Source organism: Manis javanica, chromosome 10, assembly GCF_040802235.1.
Source record: "Manis javanica isolate MJ-LG chromosome 10, MJ_LKY, whole genome shotgun sequence".
Lineage (NCBI taxonomy): Eukaryota > Metazoa > Chordata > Mammalia > Pholidota > Manidae > Manis > Manis javanica.
The window spans coordinates 100790017-100811346 of NC_133165.1; the positions used below are offsets into that span (position 1 = coordinate 100790017).

The following is a 21330-nucleotide window of genomic DNA, read 5'->3' on the forward strand; positions in this document are numbered from 1 at the left end:
GTGATCAACATTAAGGATATTTAAAGCATGCGTTGATCTTTGATTTACCAATAGTTTTATCCTGTTAAGGAGTAATCCCCCTTTTCTTTCTTTCTTTCTTTTTTTTTTTTTTTAAATTTTTAATCTACACTTACCTGAAGAATACTATGTTTACTATGCTCTCCCCTATATCAGGTCCCCCCTAACAACCACATTACGGTTACTGTCCATCAGCTTAGCAAAATGTGGTAGAGTCACTACTTGTCCTCTCTGTGTTGTGCAGCCCACCCTCCCCTTTCTCCCTCCCCCCCATGCATGCTAATCTTAATACCCCCCTTCTTCTTCCCCCCCCTTATCCCTCCCTGCCCACCCATCCTCCCCAGTTCCTTTCCCTTTGGTACCTGTTAGTCCATTTTTGGGTTCTGTAATTCTGCTGCTGTTTTGTTCCTTCAGTTTTTCCTTTGTTCCTATACTCCTCAGATGAGTGAAATCATTTGGTATTTCTCTTTCTCCGCTTGGCTTATTTCACTGAGCATAATACTCTCCAGCTCCATCCATGTTGCTGCAAATGGTTGGATTTTTCCACTTCTTATGGCTGAGTAGTATTCCATTGTGTATATGTACCACATCTTCTTTATCCATTCATCTACAGATGGACATTTAGGTTGCTTCCAATTCTTGGCTATTGTAAATAGTGCTGCGATAAACATAGGAGTGCATCTGTCTTTCTCAAACTTGATTGCTGCGTTCTTAGGGTAAATTCCTAGGAGTGGAATTCCTGGGTCAAATGGTAGGTCTGTTTTGAGCATTTTGATGCACCTCCATACTGCTTTCCACAATGGTTGAACTAATTTACATTCCCACCAGCAGTGTAGGAGGGTTCCCCTTTCTCCACAGCCTCGCCAACATTTGTTGTTGTTTGTCTTTTGGATGGCAGCTATCCTTACTGGTGTGAGGTGATACCTCATTGTAGTTTTAATTTGCATTTCTCTGATAATTAGCGATGTGGAGCATCTTTTCATGTGTCTCTTGGCCATCTGTATTTCTTTTTTGGAGAACTGTCTGTTCAGTTCCTCTGCCCATTTTTTAATTGGGTTATTTGTTTTTTGTTTGTTGAGGCGTGTGAGCTCTTTATATATTCTGGACGTCAAGCCTTTATCAGATCTGTCATTTTCAAATATATTCTCCCATACTGTAGGGTTCCTTTTTGTTCTATTGATGGTGTCTTTCGCTGTACAGAAGCTTTTCAGCTTAATGTAGTCCCACTTGCTCATTTTTGCTGTTGTTTTCCTTGCCCGGGGAGATATGTTCAAGAAGAGATCACTCATGTTTATGTCTAAGAGGTTTTTGCCTATGTTTTTTTCCAAGAGTTTAATGGTTTCGTGACTTACATTCAGGTCTTTGATCCATTTTGAGTTTACCTTTGTATATGGGGTTAGACAATGGTCCAGTTTCATTCTCCTACATGTAGCTGTCCAGTTTTGCCAGCACCATCTGTTGAAGAGACTGTCATTTTGCCATTGTATGTCCATGGCTCCTTTATCAAATATTAATTGACCATATATGTTTGGGTTAATTTCTGGGGTCTCTAATCTGTTCCACTGGTCTGTGGCTCTGTTCTTGTGCCAGTACCAAATTGTCTTGATTACTATGGCTTTGTAGTAGAGCTTGAAGTTGGGGAGTGAGATCCCCCCTACTTTATTCTTCTTTTTCAGGATTGCTTTGGCTATTCGGGGTCTTTGGTGTTTCCATATGAATTTTTGAATTATTTGTTCCAATTCATTGAAGAATGTTGCTGGTAATTTGAGAGGGATTGCATCAAATTTGTATATTGCTTTTGGCAGGATGGCCATTTTGACGATATTAATTCTTCCTAGCCATGAGCATGGGATGAGTTTCCATTTATTAGTGTCCCCTTTAATTTCTCTTAAGAGTGACTTGTAGTTTTCAGAGTATAAGTCTTTCACTTCCTTGGTTAGGTTTATTCCTAGGTATTTTATTCTTTTTGATGCAATGGTGAATGGAATTGTTTTCCTGATTTCTCTTTCTATTGATTCGTTGTTAGTGTATAGGAAAGCTACAGATTTCTGTGTGTTGATTTTGTATCCTGCAACTTTGCTGTATTCCGATATCAGTTCTAGTAGTTTTGGAGTGGAGTCTTTAGGGTTTTTTATGTACAGTATCATATCATCTGCAAATAGTGACAGTTTAACTTCTTCTTTACCAATCTGGATTCCTTGTATTTCTTTGTTTTGTCTGATTGCCGTGGCTAGGACCTCCAGTACTATGTTAAATAACAGTGGGGAGAGTGGGCATCCCTGTCTGGTTCCCGATCTCAGTGGAAATGCTTTCAGCTTCTCGCTGTTCAGTATAATGCTGGCTGTGGGTTTATCATATATGGCCTTTATTATGTTGAGGTACTTGCCCTCTATTCCCATTTTGCTGAGAGTTTTTATCATGAATGGATGTTGAATTTTGTCAAATGCTTTTTCAGCATCTATGGAGATGATCATGTGGTTTTTGTCTTTCTTTTTGTTGATGTGGTGGATGATGTTGATGGATTTTCGAATGTTGTACCATCCTTGCATCCCTGGGATGAACCCCACTTGGTCATGGTGTATGATCCTTTTGATATACTGTTGAATTCTGTTTGCTAATATTTTATTGAGTATTTTTGCATCTACGTTCATCAGGGATATTGGTCTGTAATTTTCTTTTTTGGTGGGGTCTTTGCCTGGTTTTGGTATTAGGGTGATGTTGGCTTCATAGAATGAGTTTGGGAGTATTCCCTCTTCTTCTATTTTGTGGAACACTTTAAGGAGAATGGGTATTATGTCTTCTCTGTGTGTCTGATAAAATTCCGAGGTAAATCCGTCCGGCCCCGGGGTTTTGTTCTTGGGTAGTTTTTTGATTACTGTTTCAATTTCTTTGCTTGTAATTGGTTTGTTTAACTTTTGTGTTTCTTCCTTGGTCAGTCTTGGGAGGTTGTATTTTTCTAGGAAGTTGTCCATTTCTTCTAGGTTTTCCAGCTTGTTGGCATATAGGTTTTCATAGTAGTCTTTAATAATTCTTTGTATTTCTGTGGAGTCTGTCGTGATTTTTCCATTCTCATTTCTGATTATGTTGATTTGTGTTGACTCTCTTTTTCTCTTAATAAGTTGGGCTAGAGGCTTATCTATTTTGTTTATTTTCTCAAAGAACCAGCTCTTGGTTTCGTTGATTTTTGCTATTGTTTTATTCTTCTCAATTTTGTTTATTTCTTCTCTGATCTTTATTATGTCCCTCCTTCTGCTGACTTTAGGCCTCATTTGTTCTTCTTTTTCCAGTTTTAATAATTGTGATGTTAGACTATTCATTTGGGATTGTTCTTCCTTCTTCAAGTGTGCCTGGATTGCTATATACTTTCCTCTTAAGACTGCTTTCGCTGCATCCCACAGAAGTTGGGGCTTAGTGTTGTTGTTGTCATTTGTTTCTATATATTCCTTGATCTCTATTTTGATTTGTTCATTGATCCATTGATTATTTAGTAGCATGTTGTTAAGCCTCCATGTGTTTGTGAGCCTTTTTGTTTTCTTTGTAGAATTTATTTCTACTTTCATACCTTTGTGGTCTGAAAAATTGGTTGGTAGAATTTCAATATTGTGGAATTTACTGAGGCTCTTTTTGTGAGCTAGTATGTGGTCTATTCTAGAGAATGTTCCATGTGCACTTGAGAAGAATGTATATCCTGTTGCTTTTGGATGTAAAGTTCTATAGATGTCTATTAGGTCCATCTGTTCTAGTGTGTTGTTCAGTGCCTGTGTGTCTTTACTTATTTTCTGCCCGGTGGATCTATCCTTTGGGGTGAGTGGTGTGTTGAAGTCTCCTACAATGAATGCATTGCAGTCTATTTCCCTCTTTAGTTCTGTTAGTATTTGCTTCACATATGCTGGTGCTCCTGTATTGGGTGCATATATATTTAGAATGGTTATATCCTCTTGTTGGACTAAGCCCTTTATCATTATGTAGTGGCCTTCTTTATCTCTTGTTACTTTCTTTGTTTTGAAGTCTATTTTGTCTGATATTAGTACTGCAACCCCTGCTTTCTTCTCACTGTTGTTTGCCTGAAATATGTTTTTCCATCCCTTGACTTTTAGTCTATGCTTATCTTTGGGTTTAAGGTGAGTTTCTTGTAAGCAGCATATAGATGGGTCTTGCTTTTTTATCCATTCTATTACTCTATGTCTTTTGATTGGTGCATTAAGTCCATTTACATTTAGGGTGACTATTGAAAGATATGTACTTATTGCCATTGCAGGCTTTAGATTCGTGGTTACCAAAGGTTCAAGGTTAGCTTCTTTAGTATCTTACTGCCTAACTTAGCTCGCTTATTGAGCTGTTATATACACTGTCTGGAGAGTCTTTTCTTCTCTCCCTTCTTATTCCTCCTCCTCCCTTCTTCATATGTTGTGTGTTTTGTTCTGTGCTCTTTTTAGGGGTGCTCCCATCTAGAGCAGTCCCTGTAGGATGCCCTGTAGAGGTGGTTTGTGGGAAGCAAATTCCCTCAGCTTTTGCTTGTCTGGGAATTGTTTGATCCCACCATCATATTTAAATGATAGTCGTGCTGGATACAGTATCCTTGGTTCAAGGCCCTTCTGTTTCATTGCATTAAGTATATCATGCCATTCTCTTCTGGCCTGTAGGGTTTCTGTTGAGAAGTCTGATGTTAGCCTGATTGGTTTTCCTTTATAGGTGACCTTTTTCTCTCTAGCTGCCTTTAAAACTCTTTCCTTGTCCTTGATCCTTGCCATTTTAATTATTATGTGTCTTGGTGTTGTCCTCCTTGGATCCTTTCTGTTGGGGGTTCTGTATAATTCCATGGTCTGTTTGATTATTTCCTCCCCCAGTTTGGGGAAGTTTTCAGCAATTATTTCTTCAAAGACCCTTTCTATCCCTTTTCCTCTTTCTTCCTCTTCTGGTATCCCTATAATACGAATGTTTTTCCTTTTGTATTGGTCACATATTTCTCTTAGTGTTGTTTCATTCCTGGAGATCCTTTTATCTCTCTCTATGTCAGCTTCTATACGTTCCTGTTCTCTGGCTTCTATTCCTTCAATGGCCTCTTGCATCTTATCCATTCTGCTTATAAATCCTTCCAGGGATTGTTTCACTTCTGTGATCTCTTTCCTGACATCTGTGATCTCCTTCCGGACTTCATCCCACTGCTCTTGCATTTTTCTCTGCATCTCATCCCACTGCTCTTGCATTTTTCTCTGCATCTCATCCCATTGCTCTTGCATTTTTTTCTGCATCTCTGTCAGCATGTTCATGATTTTTATTTTGAATTCTTTTTCAGGAGGACTAGTTAGGTCTGTCTCCTTCTCAGGTGTTGTCTCTGTGATCTTTGTCTGCCTGTAGTTTTGCCTTTTCATGGTGATAGAGATAGTCTGCAGAGCTGGTACAAGTGACCGCTGGAAGAGCTTCCCTTCTTGTTGGTTTGTAGCCTTTTCCTGGGAGAATAGCGACCTCTAGTGGCTTGTGCTGGGCAGCTGTGCGCAGACAGGGCTTCTGCTTCCTGCCCAGTTGCTTTGGGGTTTATCTCCACTGTTGCTGTGGGCTTGGCCTGGCTGGGGCTGTTCCTCCAAAATGGTGGAGCCCCGTTAGAGGGGGAGCAGCCAGGAGACTATTTATCTCCGTAAGGGGCCTCTGTGCTCCCTGCTGCCCAGGGGGTTAGAGTGCCCAGAGATCCCCAGATTCCCTGCTTCTGGTCTAAGTGACCTGTCCTGCCCCTTTAAGATTTCCAAAAAGCACTCTCCAAACCAAAACAACAACAGCAACAATGAGAGAGGGAACAGAAAGGAAAAAAAAAAGAAAAAACACGCGATTTTTTTTTTTTTTTCCTCAGGTGCCGGTCCCAGGCACCCGCGCACTGGTCCTGCTGCCCTGTCTCCCTAGCACCAGGGTCCCTGTCCTTTCAAGGCTTCCAAAAAGCACCCACCCACCGGTCCCACAGGGAAGGAACGCTCAATATTCTTTGTCCTCAGGCACTGGTCCCACGCACCCGCTCACCAGTCCTGCCGCCCTGCCTCCCTAGCACCGGGGTCCCTGTCCCTTCAAGGCTTCCAAAAAGCACTTGGCAAAAAGAGAGAAAAAAAAGGGGAAAAACGCGCGATTTCTTCCGTCCTCAAGTGCCGGTCTCAGGCACCCACCCACCGGTCCCACAGGGAAAAATGCGGGATATTCTTTGTCTAGTCCTGTTATTTTAATCTATATCCTATAACGTTAGTATTTGTATTCCCTATAATCTCTCTCAAATATCTGATGGAAGAAGGTGGGTTAAAAATACATGCATACATGACTATTTAGAGTGCTGAGAATATGGGAAATTTTAAGAACTCCAGTACCCAACAAAATTTAATTCTGGAGACCAGGGAAAACCCTCAGTTTCCACTTTGTGTCACCTGCAGGATACTTTATTGAGAGGAAAAAGAAACAAAGCTCCAGGTGGATGAGGCTGAATTTTGATCTCTGCAAAGAAACAACTTTTGAACCCAAGAAGATGATTGAAGGTGTGGCCTATGAGGTCCGCATCTTTGCCGTCAATGCCATTGGCATCTCCAAACCCAGTATGCCCTCCAAGCCTTTTGTTCCTTTGGGTGAGTCAAGAGAGATGGGTCTTTGTTGGAGAAATTATTGCCCAAGATTGTGGCTGCTTCCTTCTGACCTTTAACTGGAGCAGACCTGGAGGCGTCTTAGAGTGCTGGGTGAGGAAGAGGTTTGTGGTGATTAGGGACAGTTTTCTGTCTAAAAAGGCTAAAAAAAAAAAAAAAGCATTGGTGGAGTTCAATGTCTTCATAAAGTAGGTCCTGAGATTTATTATGATAAATTCCAGTGATAGCTGTGAGTGGCTCTGTTTGCCACTCCCCATTGAAAATGTGTAGCCCACTGACACATGACTACTTTCTGTGCTTCTGAAGGTATAATCCAGCACCTTGGTGTAAACACTGAATTAAAACAACCTGAGATCAGTTCAACAAAGCACAGTTGAAAACTAGTCTCTTTACCTTACAATCACACCTTAAATGATATCCAGTGAACCAAAAAAATCAGTTCAATAAAGACAAAGAAACAGAATGAAACGATTATCAATTTATCTGTCCACTGATTACGGTAGTGAAGTTTTTGGCTTTTTTCTTCAATAGAAAGAAGACTTAGTATAAGAGTTTGTGCTGTAGAGAGTTATGGGAAATCTACTCTAGATCATTAGATATCAGACTTTGACTTTTCTCCCTGGGCCTCCCAGAATCCCATACCAGCTTCCCAAATTAGAGGGAAAATATGGCCGCATTTCTAACATTTTCCAGATCTAGCAGATCTTTGCTGTATACACAGCCCATGCTCGAGGGGTCCTCACTGGATTTCATGAAGACATGGGCCTTCTGTGTATATTTTGATTTGTATCCTAGTTTATTTCATCACAGTTCCTATGCCCTAAGTCTGTAGTTAGTAACATCTTCTTTTCCTGTTCCTTTTATCTTTGAAGCTGTGACCAGCCCTCCTACTCTTCTGGCGGTTGACTCTGTGACGGACACCACTGTGACGATGAGGTGGCGGCCCCCAGACCAGATCGGTGCCGCAGGCTTGGATGGCTATGTGCTAGAGTATTGCTTTGAAGGAAGTAAGTACAACTCGCAGTTAAAACGAGTGCCGTCCTCACTAGGTGAGATGTGGTCCCCCTGTCTTTTGTTTTCTTAAGAACTCATCTCCTTCTTACTGAAAATGACAACCAGCCAAAATCGTCTTCCTCAGATGAATAAAAATTTGGCTCCTCTTTGGCACTTGAAGCTAAAAGATGGAGATCTTAGAAATATCCTAGCAAGGTGGCCAGATGGGATGACACAACAGATCAAAGACAGAGGAGGAAGTGTTTCTGACAGAACTTCAGGGACTTCCACTTCTTGAATGGGTGGAATTAAATTGTACCAAAGCAAAACAAAAGTCTAGCTAGTTGGGATGGAAACAAGTTGAAAATTCTAAACCCTACACTGAGCAGAACTATCAAAAGAGCTGCCTATTTCTGGTATAGGAGAGATGAAATGTTTGGCTATCTGGTGATCATCCCCTGCCTTCTTAAAGGAAAAAAAGGAGAAGAAAATTTAAAGACGACTTTCACTGTTTAAAGGAAGCAGCATTAAATCCCAGAAGGTGTAAGAAATAGGTCCAACATATGACAATAACTTGTCTGAGGGCTTGGGTATATAAAAATTTAGTTTTTTAGATAGTTTCTAGTAATTTTTAAGTAATGTAATTTAAGAAATACACACAATACACAATTACTGATGGGAACAATAGAAAAAGGGAAGCTGACACACAAAAAAGTGACCAGGGTGTATCTAAAACCAAAAAAGATAATGACCTTCGCTGAAAGCCTCTTGTGATTTTTTGATTTCCTGCTTGTCATGATCTGAAAATGGGTGTGTAAGACTGCCCCAGCTCTCGATTCGGGCTCCACTCTAAGTGATGGTAGGTAAACAATCCACCAGGGAAGCTTGTTCTTATCTCCACATAAGACAGCCTCTAAGAAAACACTTTGGACCCCAAACTTCAGCGTGGATCGTACATGAAGGAAAGAGAGTCTGCAGAGCACATTTGGGAAATCTGGAATGTAAACACAAATACAGCTCCCTGGGAGAAGAAATCTCTTATGAAGAGAAGCTGTTGAAAAAGAAATCCCCAGACCCCTGGACCGGGGCCCCTATGGAAACGAGCACCGTGGGTGGGGCAGGAAGAAGGAGGAGCATGAGGCACCCCGTAACACTCAGTTCCATTTACATGCACTTGACTCCATTTGAGTTTTCCAGGGCTTAGGAAGCCACTAACCAAAAGCAATGGAGACAGAAGAAAGTTTCCAGAGTCCCCAGCATGGGGGTGCGGGGGGTGCGGGGGGGGGGGGCGGAGCGTGTCACTAATGCGATAGGTAAATTCGTGAGCACTTCGAAATACAGTTTATTCCCATTTCATCCCCCTCCTCCCTATTCGAAAAAATCATGAGCTCTCCACTTTGTTATTTATATCACCCAGCCAGCTGAATTTCCCAGTCTTATATGTGATGTGGCTGCTGAACACCACCTTTTTGTGTATGTATGACACAGAGCAAATTCTTTACTCTTTTCTTTCTGATAGGTTTAAAAAGTAAGAAGATACAGCAAAATGATAGATGGCTGTCATTTTGATGTTACCCACCTTAGATAAAATACAACGAAGTGTATTTTACATAATTCTGTGTGTGGTCCGTGTAGATATGTATGTATATATGTATATACATATGTATATGTACACAGTCATTATTATGTATATATTTTGCCACATAACGTTTTGGACTTAGCTTTCTATGGAAGTTCTTTCATAACGTGTATATCTTTCTTCTTGCAGTCTTTTCTTATTTATGTGGCTGCCCTATTCTTCATTCTCTTTTAATGGCTGTTGTCCTCCAGACTAATTTTTTGTAGTGTTTAATGCTTTTCGATATGTCAGGTTTTATTCTGTCAAGAGAATTCTTTCTTTTTATAAGATCGTGTGTTGGTTTTGACTCTGTCTTTCTCTTGTTTTTTTTTAATGCCTGCAGCATTTTACTCTTCCTTGTTTTCTTCCTTCACTCTAGTTCTTTCTTTCTTCCTTAAAAATTCTCCTCTTGATTTAAATAACCTTCATATTCCTTCTCCATCCCCCAACACCATTTTCTTCCTCTCCCTCAATTAAAATGGTGCAAATGTGAAAGGGTGGGCTGTTTTGTTCCCCTCTGATCTTGTTTCATCCTGTTTCCTCTCGAACTTTTCCCATTTCGAGTTCTTCACTCTTTTGTGCACGTTTTCTCAGTCTCCTATTTTCTCTTTCTCATCAACTGTCTCTTCCCTATGAAACTGTCAACACCGTAGCTCCCAATCTGACCATCAGCTTAAAGATGTATCTGTTTCAAAGTCCTAAGTAATATTTATCATCCACCTGCCCTCCCAGCCACCAGGGTATTTTGGTTTCCTTGTCGCTGTTATTCCTAGAAGGGATGGAATAAGAGGAGAAGGTTTCCAGAGTGGCTGGTCCAGTCCCATTCCCCTGCTCCTCTCCTGATAACCTGGAAAGTCATCATCCCAAGCCAGTGGGTTATGCCCACAACCACCCTGCGAGCCAGCTCCGTTCCCTCCACCTGTGCGGAATGCAGGGGCCCAGGCAGGCGCAATTTGTTTCCTTGACCCAGAGTTCCTTGTCTGCCACCAGGAGCTGCCTCTCTCCAGCGGCTGGTAAGACAGGCTGGTCTTACCATGAGGGCCAGCCTCTGATGCATGAGCCCTACAGTGGGAACACTGCATTCCCTGGAGACCCGAGGACCGTCCCAGCCTGGGGTGACAGGGACAGGAGAAAGGACGGCCTGTTCCACTGTGTGCTTCTCCCCTGTGGAGTCCGGGCCCCGCTCCTCCTTTCTCTTTAGGGTCTTAGTTTGTTCCTCTCTGCCTCTTGCTCCCACAAGCCGGAGGTGCCCCAGCCTCCTTTCTCTTCTCTGTGGCAGGCGCCTCAGCACAAAAACCACAGCCTGAACAGAGCAGGCTGTGCCTCTCCTGAGGAACTCCCCCCTCTAATGTGTTTGGTCTCTTCCGTCACTGCTCTGAAGACAAATCTTTGCATACTTTGCATACTTTACTAACAGAGAATGCTGACTACTGATACGATATTCTTCTGGTGTGAAAGTGGGTGTCTGTAATTAATTTTAATGACGGATTCTCAAAGGTACATCAGCCAAACAGTCTGATGAAAATGGGGAGGCTGCATATGATCTGCCAGGTAAAGTACACTCTATGAAAGCTCTCAAGCTTTCTTACTATATGATAAAGTTTCTGGGAATGACACATGAAGTACACCCACCACCTACACACAGAAAAGCCCTTAGAGCTGGAGGCGGAGGGTGGGCAGTGAGTTAATAATGTGGGATCCTAGCCTTGTTTCTTTTCCTGTAGGCATAGTGTATATAAACTTTCAGAAGCTGAAATATTTGTAAGCCTGGATGCTGGGTTTAAGCTCTCTTGATGTTGTAGGCAAAGATATGAAAAGCTTTAAAATAAAACAAAATGTTTTGATTGAAGTGAATTCCTTATGAGGGCTTGGCTCCTGAGCTGTGGTTCCTCTTTACTGTGGATATAAGCTGCTTTCTTTCATAAGTGGGAGCATAATGGGGGCATAATGGAATCATTAGATTCCCTATGCTCATATTAATGTCTCATAATAATAAACTGGCCGAGATAAAACACTATATGACTATAAAGGTCAGTGGCTCTCATTCTTAAGAAATGCATTTTCCTGTTTTGCTGAACTTTGATGTATATAGATGGCTTGATATCATGGTTACATCACTCATTACACAACTGAATTGGAATAAAACTGCAAAATTCTTGGGGACAGCTACTATGTACTGTAAGAGTTTTTTTTTTTTTTTCCAAAATACCAGAAACTGACTGTCCTCTTTGTTATTTACATTAGCCATTTGAGGCCATTTTTCATTTAAATATGAAAAATGCCCACCCATCCAGTCTGAGTCCAGAACAAAGTTGTATTTCCTTCAAATGTTTTGATTACAAGTACAGTATTAATTTGGAGTTGGCTGTACCAGTTAGGATGATTTCTCTCACTCACCGCCATTCCTTCCTTTCTTTTTCTTTTACGGATTTTAGCTGAGGACTGGATAGTTGCAAACAAAGATCTGATCGACAAGACCAAGTTTACCATCACAGGTCTGCCCACGGATGCCAGGATCTTTGTGCGCGTGAAGGCTGTGAACGCCGCCGGCGCCAGCGAGCCCAAGTACTACTCTCAGCCCATCCTTGTGAAGGAAGTCATAGGTAGGCAGCAAGCCTCTCAAAACTTTGTCTCCAGCTCACATTATGTATTTGCTTATTTTTTAAATCCCTTTCTTTCTCAAAACCTCTTATTTTGCTGTCACTCCTTTGATATTTTCTTAATGCTTCCTGGGAGCTAAAAGTGAACAAAACATCACTTTTCAGACAGTGTGGGACAGCAGCTCGGGGTTTATAACTTGGTAGGAGGACCAGTTCGTTAGCCTCACCAAGTTCTGTGGGCTGCTCTGGCTGCGCTCACTGGGAAGAAGGAGAGTGTGTGGATGCGGCCATGCAGACCGTCCCTACGTCAGCAGCATGGCTCAAATGGGTCTGCAAGGTCAAACCACCTTCATAATAAGATGAACACATGATTTGCTCATTTCCATGTTTGACATCGGCACTGATGGTACAAAAGCCATGGTGGTGAGTAAAGCTGCCGGTGCCTCAGCATAAATGAAGTCAATGCCACCAAAATGTTTGAGCTGTTGCTATTTTCCTCACCACCGTGCACGCTCAGTTAAAATAAAAGGGTCAGTTCTGCCTTGGAGTGTTCTTGATGAAGCATAAAAATTATTCGGTTTATTAAACCTTGGTTCTTGAGCACACATTTTTCCTGCACTCTGCGTGACAATGAAATACAAAGTATGGATAAGGCCCTTACGCTGCATACCGCCCCACAGTGGCTGTCTCTGGGAACAGCACCTGTGCCACTGAGTTACAAGCTGAACTAGGGAGTTTTTCATGAAATTCCCTTTTATAATTTAATTGAATTTTTTATTGCAGTATTGTTGATATACAGTCTTATATTGGTTTTCAAGTACACAGCACAGTGACCAAATTACATTATGATTGAGAATTTTTGTTCCCCTTATCCCCTTTGCCCTCCCCCATGGTAACTACCAGTCACTTCTTTGTGTCTATGAGTCTACCACTACTTTGTTCATTTTGTTTTGTTTTGTTTTTATATTTCATAAAAATAAGTGAAGTCATATGGTATTTGTCTTTCTCCACCTGGCTTGTTTCACTTAGCATAATGCCCTCTAGTTCCATCCATGTTGTTGCAAAAGGCAGGATTTCTTTCTCTTTTTTGAATAATATTCCATTGTCCACCTCTTCTTTATCCATTCACCTACTGATAGACACTAAGGTTGATTCTATAACTTGGCTATTGTAAATAACACAGCGGTAAACATTGGGATACATGTATCTTCGTGAAATTCCATTTTTACTTGAAAGAATGACTGGGCATTTGGCAGACTTTTTCTAGAAAATGTCACTTCAAGGAAATCAGTTTAATGTATTTGTTGTTAACCTGGCAATGAAAAAATATTGATCTTTCAAGTAAAATTTCGAATTTTGGAAAACTTATATATACCACCATGGACCTGACAGGTCCTAATAGTTAAAAACTTTGCTGATGAAATAGCTGGTGATGTTAATGAATGTGACTTTTTTGATACTGAATAATGGAATGTGTCAATATTTGGAAGATTTGCATGATTCAGTAAAGCAGTATTTTCCAAATGATCCATACAGGTTAAAAAAATCATGCGTGGATAAAATGCTAGTTAGACCAATGGATTTTAATGTAACAGTGTGAAAAGTTCATTGAAATGGTTTCACATTCCACACTGCAGCTAACCTTTAAGAAATTACAGTTTATTGTATTTTAGTGTAGAAACAAAGAGGAATATCCACAATTTTCAAGAAGCTTATTAAAGTATTCCCCATCTCAGATTTTCTTCATATTCTTCAACCGGTATAACATACTGCAACAGACTGAAGGCAGAAACAAATACAGGAGTCCAGCTATCCTCTATTAAGTCAGACATTAAAGAGATTTGCCAAAATATAAAATAATGCCATTCATGTCACTTATTTTTTGTTAATATAAAATATGGTTGTCTCCATTAAAATGGTATTTACACATTATTTTTAAATGAATAAATATCTTTAAAGTACTCAGTTTTAATTTCTAATATGGTAAATATTAATGAATTCAGTCCACATAAACAAAAGCTGAGAAAAAGCTTTTTCTTTTTTTTGGAAGCAGGGAAAATCCTTGATAATTAAGAGTGTGATAGGGTACTGAGACCAAAGAGTTTGAGAATTGCAGTTCCAGGGGAAGGATCACTGGACTGGAGGCCTGGATATCTGGGTTCCAGACCATGTTCTGTTACAGATTCATGGTGTGGCTGCCTAAAACCTTTGGGAGTGAGTGAGGAAATGGATGGATGGATGGATGGAAGAAAGCATGAAGTGTTCACATTTCCCTAGAAGATTCTGGAGACTTAAGTCGAATCCTATTTCCATCATTTACTAGCTATTTGACCTTGGACAAGATACTTGATCTTTCTGAGCCTTAATTTCTTCATCTGCAGAATGGAAAAATAACAGTACTTACCACATCAGGAGGTTGTGAGAAATAAACAAATTAATCCATGTTTCTTGCTTAACAGTGTTTGGCCCAGAATATGTGTCAGCTTTCTGATGATAATTTAATTTGCTGCAGAATCTTGCACAGTCTCCTTTTCGCTGGATGTAAAAGTAGGGAATTAGAGCACCTCCATCTTCTCTTCTCCAAGACTCAACAGCCATCATCATCATTATCACCTCCTCAAGTTTGTTGGGCATTTACTATTCTCAGCCATTATGCTAAATGCTTTACAGATAAACTTATTTAGTTCTCACAACCATACTACGAATCAGGTGCTCTTATCATCCTGATTTTTCAGAACAGGAATCTGAGACCAGATCTGCTACCTGTCTGATCTGGGACTCAAACCTGAATCTCAGATCCGAAGTCCATGCTTCTAAGCAGAGCATAGGCACTGGAGGCTGTCTCCAGGATCTGATCCTGGCTGTGACATCGAAGGCAAGCCACTTCACTGCCCATGCTTCAGTTTCTTTACCATAAGTAAAACAATAGCTACCCCATAAAGTGACTGTGGGGTTTAAATTAATCCCTTGATGAAAAACATTTAGCCCCATGTCTGCCACCTGCTCAGCACCGGAGTGATGAGACCTATTTCATCACTGGGAGCCTGGGAGCCTTAGACTCCTGGCTCCGCATGGGTTTGCAGCCCCATGTGCTAATATCTTCAAGGTGTTTAATTAAGGAACCTCAACACACAGTGGGCTAAGGGCGCACTTCATGATGTACTTCGCCATAGCCACACTATCAAATTCCAACAGAATTACCGAAATAACAAGTGCTAGGTGCTAAAACGTTTTTGTTTTTATTTTGTTTCTGGTAAGAAAAAATGGGCAGTCCTACCTACTAATGTGGTGCCTGTAGACCATTTATGGAATGTTCACTGGAGAATATACTTGTGAAAAACTATGAAAAAAAATACATGAGGGGGCCTAAGAGAAAATTTGGTGTTTTTCTGTAATGCTGCTTTTAGGCTTCCAAGGACAATAAAAATAAGAAGTTACAGTAAAATCAAGGGAGTCAAAAATGAATTTTGTTGAGTCATCTCTGCTTGAAGAAAACATTGGAAACCAAAGTCATTGTACATAATCTGTTATGCCAGTAGCCTGAGCTCTGAGCACAGGGCTGTCTCAGTGAGCTTAAGCCAGTGTGCTTTTGCAAGGCTATTTGCAGTTCACTATGCTGATCACAAAATTATGCTATTCTGCTCTCACTCAGAGGCTCCAAAGATTCGCATCCCAAGGCACCTGAAGCAAACTTACATCCGCAGAGTTGGAGAAACCGTCAATCTGGTTATTCCTTTCCAGGTAATAATGCAGGGGTCACTCATTTTCTCTTTCCAGTGTGGAGTGTTGAAGATGCAGCTCCACAGGCAGGGGTTTGATGTGTGTCTTCAACATCCCTTCTATTAACCTATCAACAAGCCACAGCAGGAGCCCATAGGAAGGCTATGCCTTTTCTGACTGAATAGATGCTTGGTTCCTGTCTGCAAGGGGAGCATGTGTGCACGGGAATCCTGGGAAGCTCCTTTGTAATATAAACTGAAGCTCATTTCTGAATGGAGGATAACTTCTCAAAGTCTTCTCTTAAAGAATAATTCTAGCAGCTAGAAAGAGCGGAGAGAGAATTATAGACAAGTCTGAAACAAGCAGTATGATACAGTAGAGTACTATTTACATTGAGGTGATAGTAACAGAGTGCATGTAGGAGCAGAAGCTCCTAAGAAATTCAGTCTTATTTTTTTATTGACGTATCATTGATACACAATATTATATTGGTTTCAAGTATGCAACACAGTTACCCACATTATTAAATCCTCACTCCCACTAGTGAGGTTACTACCTGTCAACATTGGAAGATGTTACAGAATCACTGTCTGTATTCTCCATACTGTACTACTATACCCATGACCATCTTATATTATGACTGAGAATTTTTGTGCCCCTTTTTCCCCCTCATCCTCATCACCCACCCATGGTAACCACTAGTTGCTTCCCAGTGTCTATGAACCTACTGCTATTTTGGTCATTTTGTTCTGTTTTTAGATTCCACCAATAAATTAAATTGTATGGTATTTGTATTACCCCACCTGGCTTATTTCACTCAGGATAATACCCTCTAGGTTCATCCATGTTGTAGCAAATGACAGAATTTCTTTCTTTTTTAAGGCCGAATAATATTCCATTGTGTATATGTACCACCTCTTCTTTATCTATTCATCTATTGATGGACACTGTCCTCACCAACACTTGTTATTTCTTATCTTTTGGATAGTGACCATTCTAACTTGTGTGAGGTAATATCTCATTGTGATTTTGATTTGCATTTCCCTGATGATTAGTCACGTGGAACATCCTTTCATGTGCCTGTTGGCCATCTGTATTTTTTCTTTGGAGAAGTGTCTGTTCTGGTCCTCTGCACATTTTTCAGTCAGGTTATTATTTGGGTTTTTTTTTTTTTGGTGTTGAGGCATATGAGTTCTTTATATATTTTGGATGTTGACCCCTTATCAGATAAATCATTCACAAATATATTCTTCCATACTGTAAGATGCCTTTTTGTTTTTCTGATGCTGTCCTTTGTTGTACAGAAGCTTTTTAGCTTGATGTAGTTTGTTCATTTTTTATTTTGTTTCCCTTGCCCAAGGAGGTATGTCCAGGAAAAAAATTCCTCATGCTTACGTTCAAGAAATTTTTGCTTATGTTTCCTCTGAAAGTTTTATGGTTTCATGACTTACATTCAGGTCTTTGATCCATTTTGAGTTTACTTTCTGTGTATGGAGTTAGACAGTAATCCAGTTTCATTCTCCAGTTTTTCCAACACCAGTTATTGAAGAGACTTTCTTTTCCCCACTGTATATTCATGAGTCCTTTATCCTATATTAATTGACCATATGTACATGGGTTTACATATGGCTCTCTCTATTCTGTTCCATTGATCTATGATGGTTCTGTTCTTGTGCCAGGATCACACTGTTTTGACTACTTTAACTTTGTAGTATAGCTTGAAGTCAGGGAGTGTAATACCCCCAGCATTGTTCTTTCTCACAATTGTTTTGGCTATTTGGAGTCTTTTGTGGTTCCATATAAATTTTAGCATTATTTACTCTAGTTCATTGAAAAATGACATTGCTATTTTGATAGGAATTTCATTGAATTTGTAAATTTCTTTGGACAGGATGGCCATTTTGACAATATTAATTCTTCCTACCCATGAGCATGGGATAGATTTCTATTTATTGGTGTCTTTTAAAATTTCTCTCAGAGTTTTCAGAGCACAGCTCTTTCACCTTTTTGTTTAGTTTTATTCCAAGGTATATTATTCTTTTTGATGCAGTTATAAATGGAGTTATTTTCCTTATTTCTTTCTACTAGTTCATTGTTGGTATATAGGAAAGCAACAGATTTCTGTGTATTAGTTTTGTATCCTGCAACTTTGCTGAATCCAGTTATTAGTTCTATAGTTTTTTGATGGAGTCTATAGGGTTTTCTATATATAATATCATGTCATCTGCACATGGTGACAGTTTTACTTCTTCCTTACCAATCTGGATGCCTTTTTAAAAATTTTTTATAAAGATACAATTGATATACACTCTTATGAAGGTTTCACATGAAAAAATAATGTGGTTACTACAGTTACCCATATGATCAAGTCCCCATCCATACCCCAATGCAGTCACTGTCCATCACTGCAGCAAGATGCCACAGATTCACTATGTGCCTTCTCTGTGCTACACTGTTCTCCCCATGATCCCCCACACCATGTGTACTAAACATAATACCCCTCAATCCCCTTCTCCCTCCCTCCCCACCTGCCCTCCCACACCCTTCCCCTTTGGTAACCACCAGTTCATTCTTGGAGTCTCTGAGTCTGCTGTCATTTTGTTCCTTCAGTTTTGCTTCATTGTTATACTCCACAAATGAGGGAAATCATTTGGCATTTGTCTTTCTCTGCCTGGCTTATTTCACTGAGCATAATGTCCTCCAGCTCCATCCATGTTGTTGCAAATGGTAGGATTTGTTTCTTTCTTATGGTCGAATAGTATTACATTGTGTATATGTACCACATCTTCTTTTTCCATTCATCTACTGATGGACACTTAGGTTGCTTCCATATCTTGACTATTTTAAAAAGTGCTGCACTAAACATAGGGGTGCATATGTCTTTTTGAATCTGAGAAGTTGTATTCTTTGGGTAAATTCCAAGGAGTGGGATTCTGGGGTCAAATGGTATTTCTATTTTTAGATTTTTGAGGAACCTTCATATTGCTTTCCACAATGGTTGAACTAGCTTACATTCCCACCAGCAGTGTAGGAGGGTTCCCTTTTCTCCGCATCCTTGCCACATTTCTTGTTCTTAGTTTTTTCGATGCTGGCCATCCTTACTGGTGTGAGGTGATATCTCATTGTGGTTTTAATTTGCATTTCCCTGATGATTAGTGATGTGGCGCATCTTTTCATGTGTCTGTTGGCCATCTGAATTTCTTCTTTGGAGAACCATCTCTTCATATCCTCTGCCCATTTGTTATCAGGTTATTTGTTTTTTGGGTGTTGATGCATGTAAATTCTTTATACATTTTGGATGTTAACCCCTTGTCAGATATGTCATTTACAAATATATTCTCCCATGCTGTAGGATGCCTTTTTGTTCTATTGATGGTGTCCTTTGCCATACAGAAACTTTTTAGTTTGATGTAGTCCCATGAGTTCGTTTTTGCTTTTGTTTCCCTTGCTTGAGATGCATTCAGGAAGAAGTTGCTCATGCTTATATTCAGGAGATGTTTGCCTATGTTGTCTTCTAACACTTTTATGGTTTCATGACTTACATTCAAGTCTTTAATCTATTTCGAGTTTACTTTTATGTATGGAGTTAAACAATAATCCAGTTTCATTCTCCCATGTGTAGCTGTCCAGTTTTGCCACACCAGCTGTTGAAGAGGCTGTCATTTTCCCATTGTATGTCCATGGCTCCTTTGTCATATATTAATTGACCACATATGCTTGGGTTTATATCAGGGCTCTCTAGTCTGTTCCATTGGTCTATGGGTCTGTTCTTGTGCCAGTACCAAATTGTCTGGATTACTGTGGCTTTGTAGTAGAGCTTTAAGTTGGGGAGCATAATTCCCCCTGTTTTATTCTTCCTTCTCAGGATTGCTTTGGCTATTAGGGGTCTTTGGTGGTTCCATATGAATTTTAGAACTATTTTCTCTAGTTCGTTGAAGAATGCTGTTGGTATTTTGGTAGGAATTGCATTGAACCTATAGATTGCTTTAGGTAGGATGGCCATTTTGACAATATTAATTCTTCCTATCCATGAGCATGGGATGTGTTTCCATTAATTGATATCTTCTTTAATTTGTCTCATGAGTGTCTTGTAGTTTTCAGAGTATAGGTCTTTCACTTCCTTGGTTAGGTTTATTCCTAGGTATTTTATTCTTTTTGATGCAATTGTGAATGGAATTGTTTTCCTGATTTCTCTCTCTGCTAGTTCATCGTTACTGTATAGGAATGCAACAGATTTCTGTATATTGATTTTGTATCCTGCAACTTTCCTGAATTCAGATATTAGATCTCGGGGTTTTAGAGTGGAGTCTTTAGGGTTTTTATGTACAATATCATGTCATCTGCAAACAGGGACAGTTTAACTTCTTCCTTGCCAATCTGAATGCCTTTTATTTCTTTGTGTTGTTTGATTGCCGTGGCTAGGACCTCCAGTACTATGTTGAATAGAAGTGGGGAAAGTGGGCATCCTTGTCTTGTTCCTGATCTTAGGTGGAAAGCTTTCAGCTTCATGCTGTTAAGTATGATGTTGGCTGTGAGTTTGTCATATATGACCTTTATTATGTTAAGGTTCTTGCCCTCTATACCCATTTTGTTGAGAGTTTTTATCATGAATGAATATTGAATTTTACCGAATGATTTTTCAGCATCTATGGAGATGACCACATGGGTTTTCTCCTTCTTTTTGTCGATGTGGTGGATGATGTTGATGGATTTTCGAATGTTGTACCATCCTTGCATCCCTGGAATAAATCCTACTTGATCATGATGGATGATCTCTTTGATGTATTTTTGAATTTGGTTTGCTAATATTTTGTTGAGTATTTTTGCATCTATGTTCATCAGGGATATTAGTCTGTAATTTTCTTTTTTTGTGGTATCTTTGTCTAGTTTTGGTATTAGATTGATGCTGGACTCATAGAATGAATTTGGGAGTATTCCCTCCTCTTCTATTTTTTGGAAAACTTTAAGAAGAATGGGTATTAATCTTCACTAAATGTTTGATAAAATTCAGCAGTGAAGCCATCTGGTCCAGGAATTTTGTTCTTAGGTAGTTTTTTGATTACCAGTTTCATTTCATAGCTGGTAATTGGTCTGTTCAGATTTTCTGTTTCTTCCTTGGTCAGCCTTGGCAGGTTGTATTTTTCTAGAAAGTTGTCCATTTCTTCTAGGTTATCTAGTTTGTTAGCATATAATTTTTCATAGTATTCTCTAATAATTCTTTGTATTTCTGTGGTGACTGTAGTGATTCTTCCTTTCTCATTTCTGATTCTGTTTATGTGTGTAGACTCTCTTTTTTTCTTGATAAGTTTGGCTAGGGGTTTATCTATTTTATTTTCTCAAAGAACCAGCTTTTGGTTTCATTGATTTTTTTCTATTGTTTTATTCTTCTCAATTTTATTTATTTCTGCTCTGATCTTTACTATGTCCCTCCTTCTACTGACTTTGGGCTTCATTTGTTCTTCTTTTTCTAGTTTTATTAATTGTGAGTTTAGACTGCTTCTTATATGGGATTATTCTTCTTTCCTGAGGTAGGCCTCTATTGCAATATACTTTCCTCTTAGCATGGCCTTGGCTGCATCCCACAGATTTTGCGGTGTTGAATTATTGTTGTTATGGATGCCTTTTATCTCTTTATCTTGTCTGATTGCTGTGGCTAGGACCTCCAGTACTAAGCTGAATAAAAACGGTGAGAGACATCCTTGTCTTGTTCCTGATCTTAGAGGAAAAGCTTTCAGATTTTGCCGTTGAGTATGATGCTAGCTGTGGGTTT

General features: G+C 39.7%; 1 protein-coding gene across 15 annotated transcripts in view; it reads left to right on the forward strand.

The window, feature by feature from the left end:
• Positions 1–21330, forward strand: part of MYBPC1 (myosin binding protein C1) — a 93036-nt gene that overhangs the window by 55260 nt on the left and 16446 nt on the right. For 8 of the 15 annotated variants that reach the window (XM_073213700.1, XM_073213706.1, XM_073213708.1 and 5 more), the window contains 4 exons: positions 6426–6614; positions 7502–7636; positions 11676–11843; positions 15493–15581. In XM_073213700.1, the coding sequence (XP_073069801.1) occupies positions 6426–6614; positions 7502–7636; positions 11676–11843; positions 15493–15581 (581 nt within the window). Of the gene's footprint in view, positions 1–6425; positions 6615–7501; positions 7637–10737; positions 10792–11675; positions 11844–15492; positions 15582–21330 lie in introns of all 15 variants that reach the window. The other 7 variants (XM_073213704.1, XM_073213697.1, XM_073213701.1 and 4 more) reach the window with 1 other exon arrangement.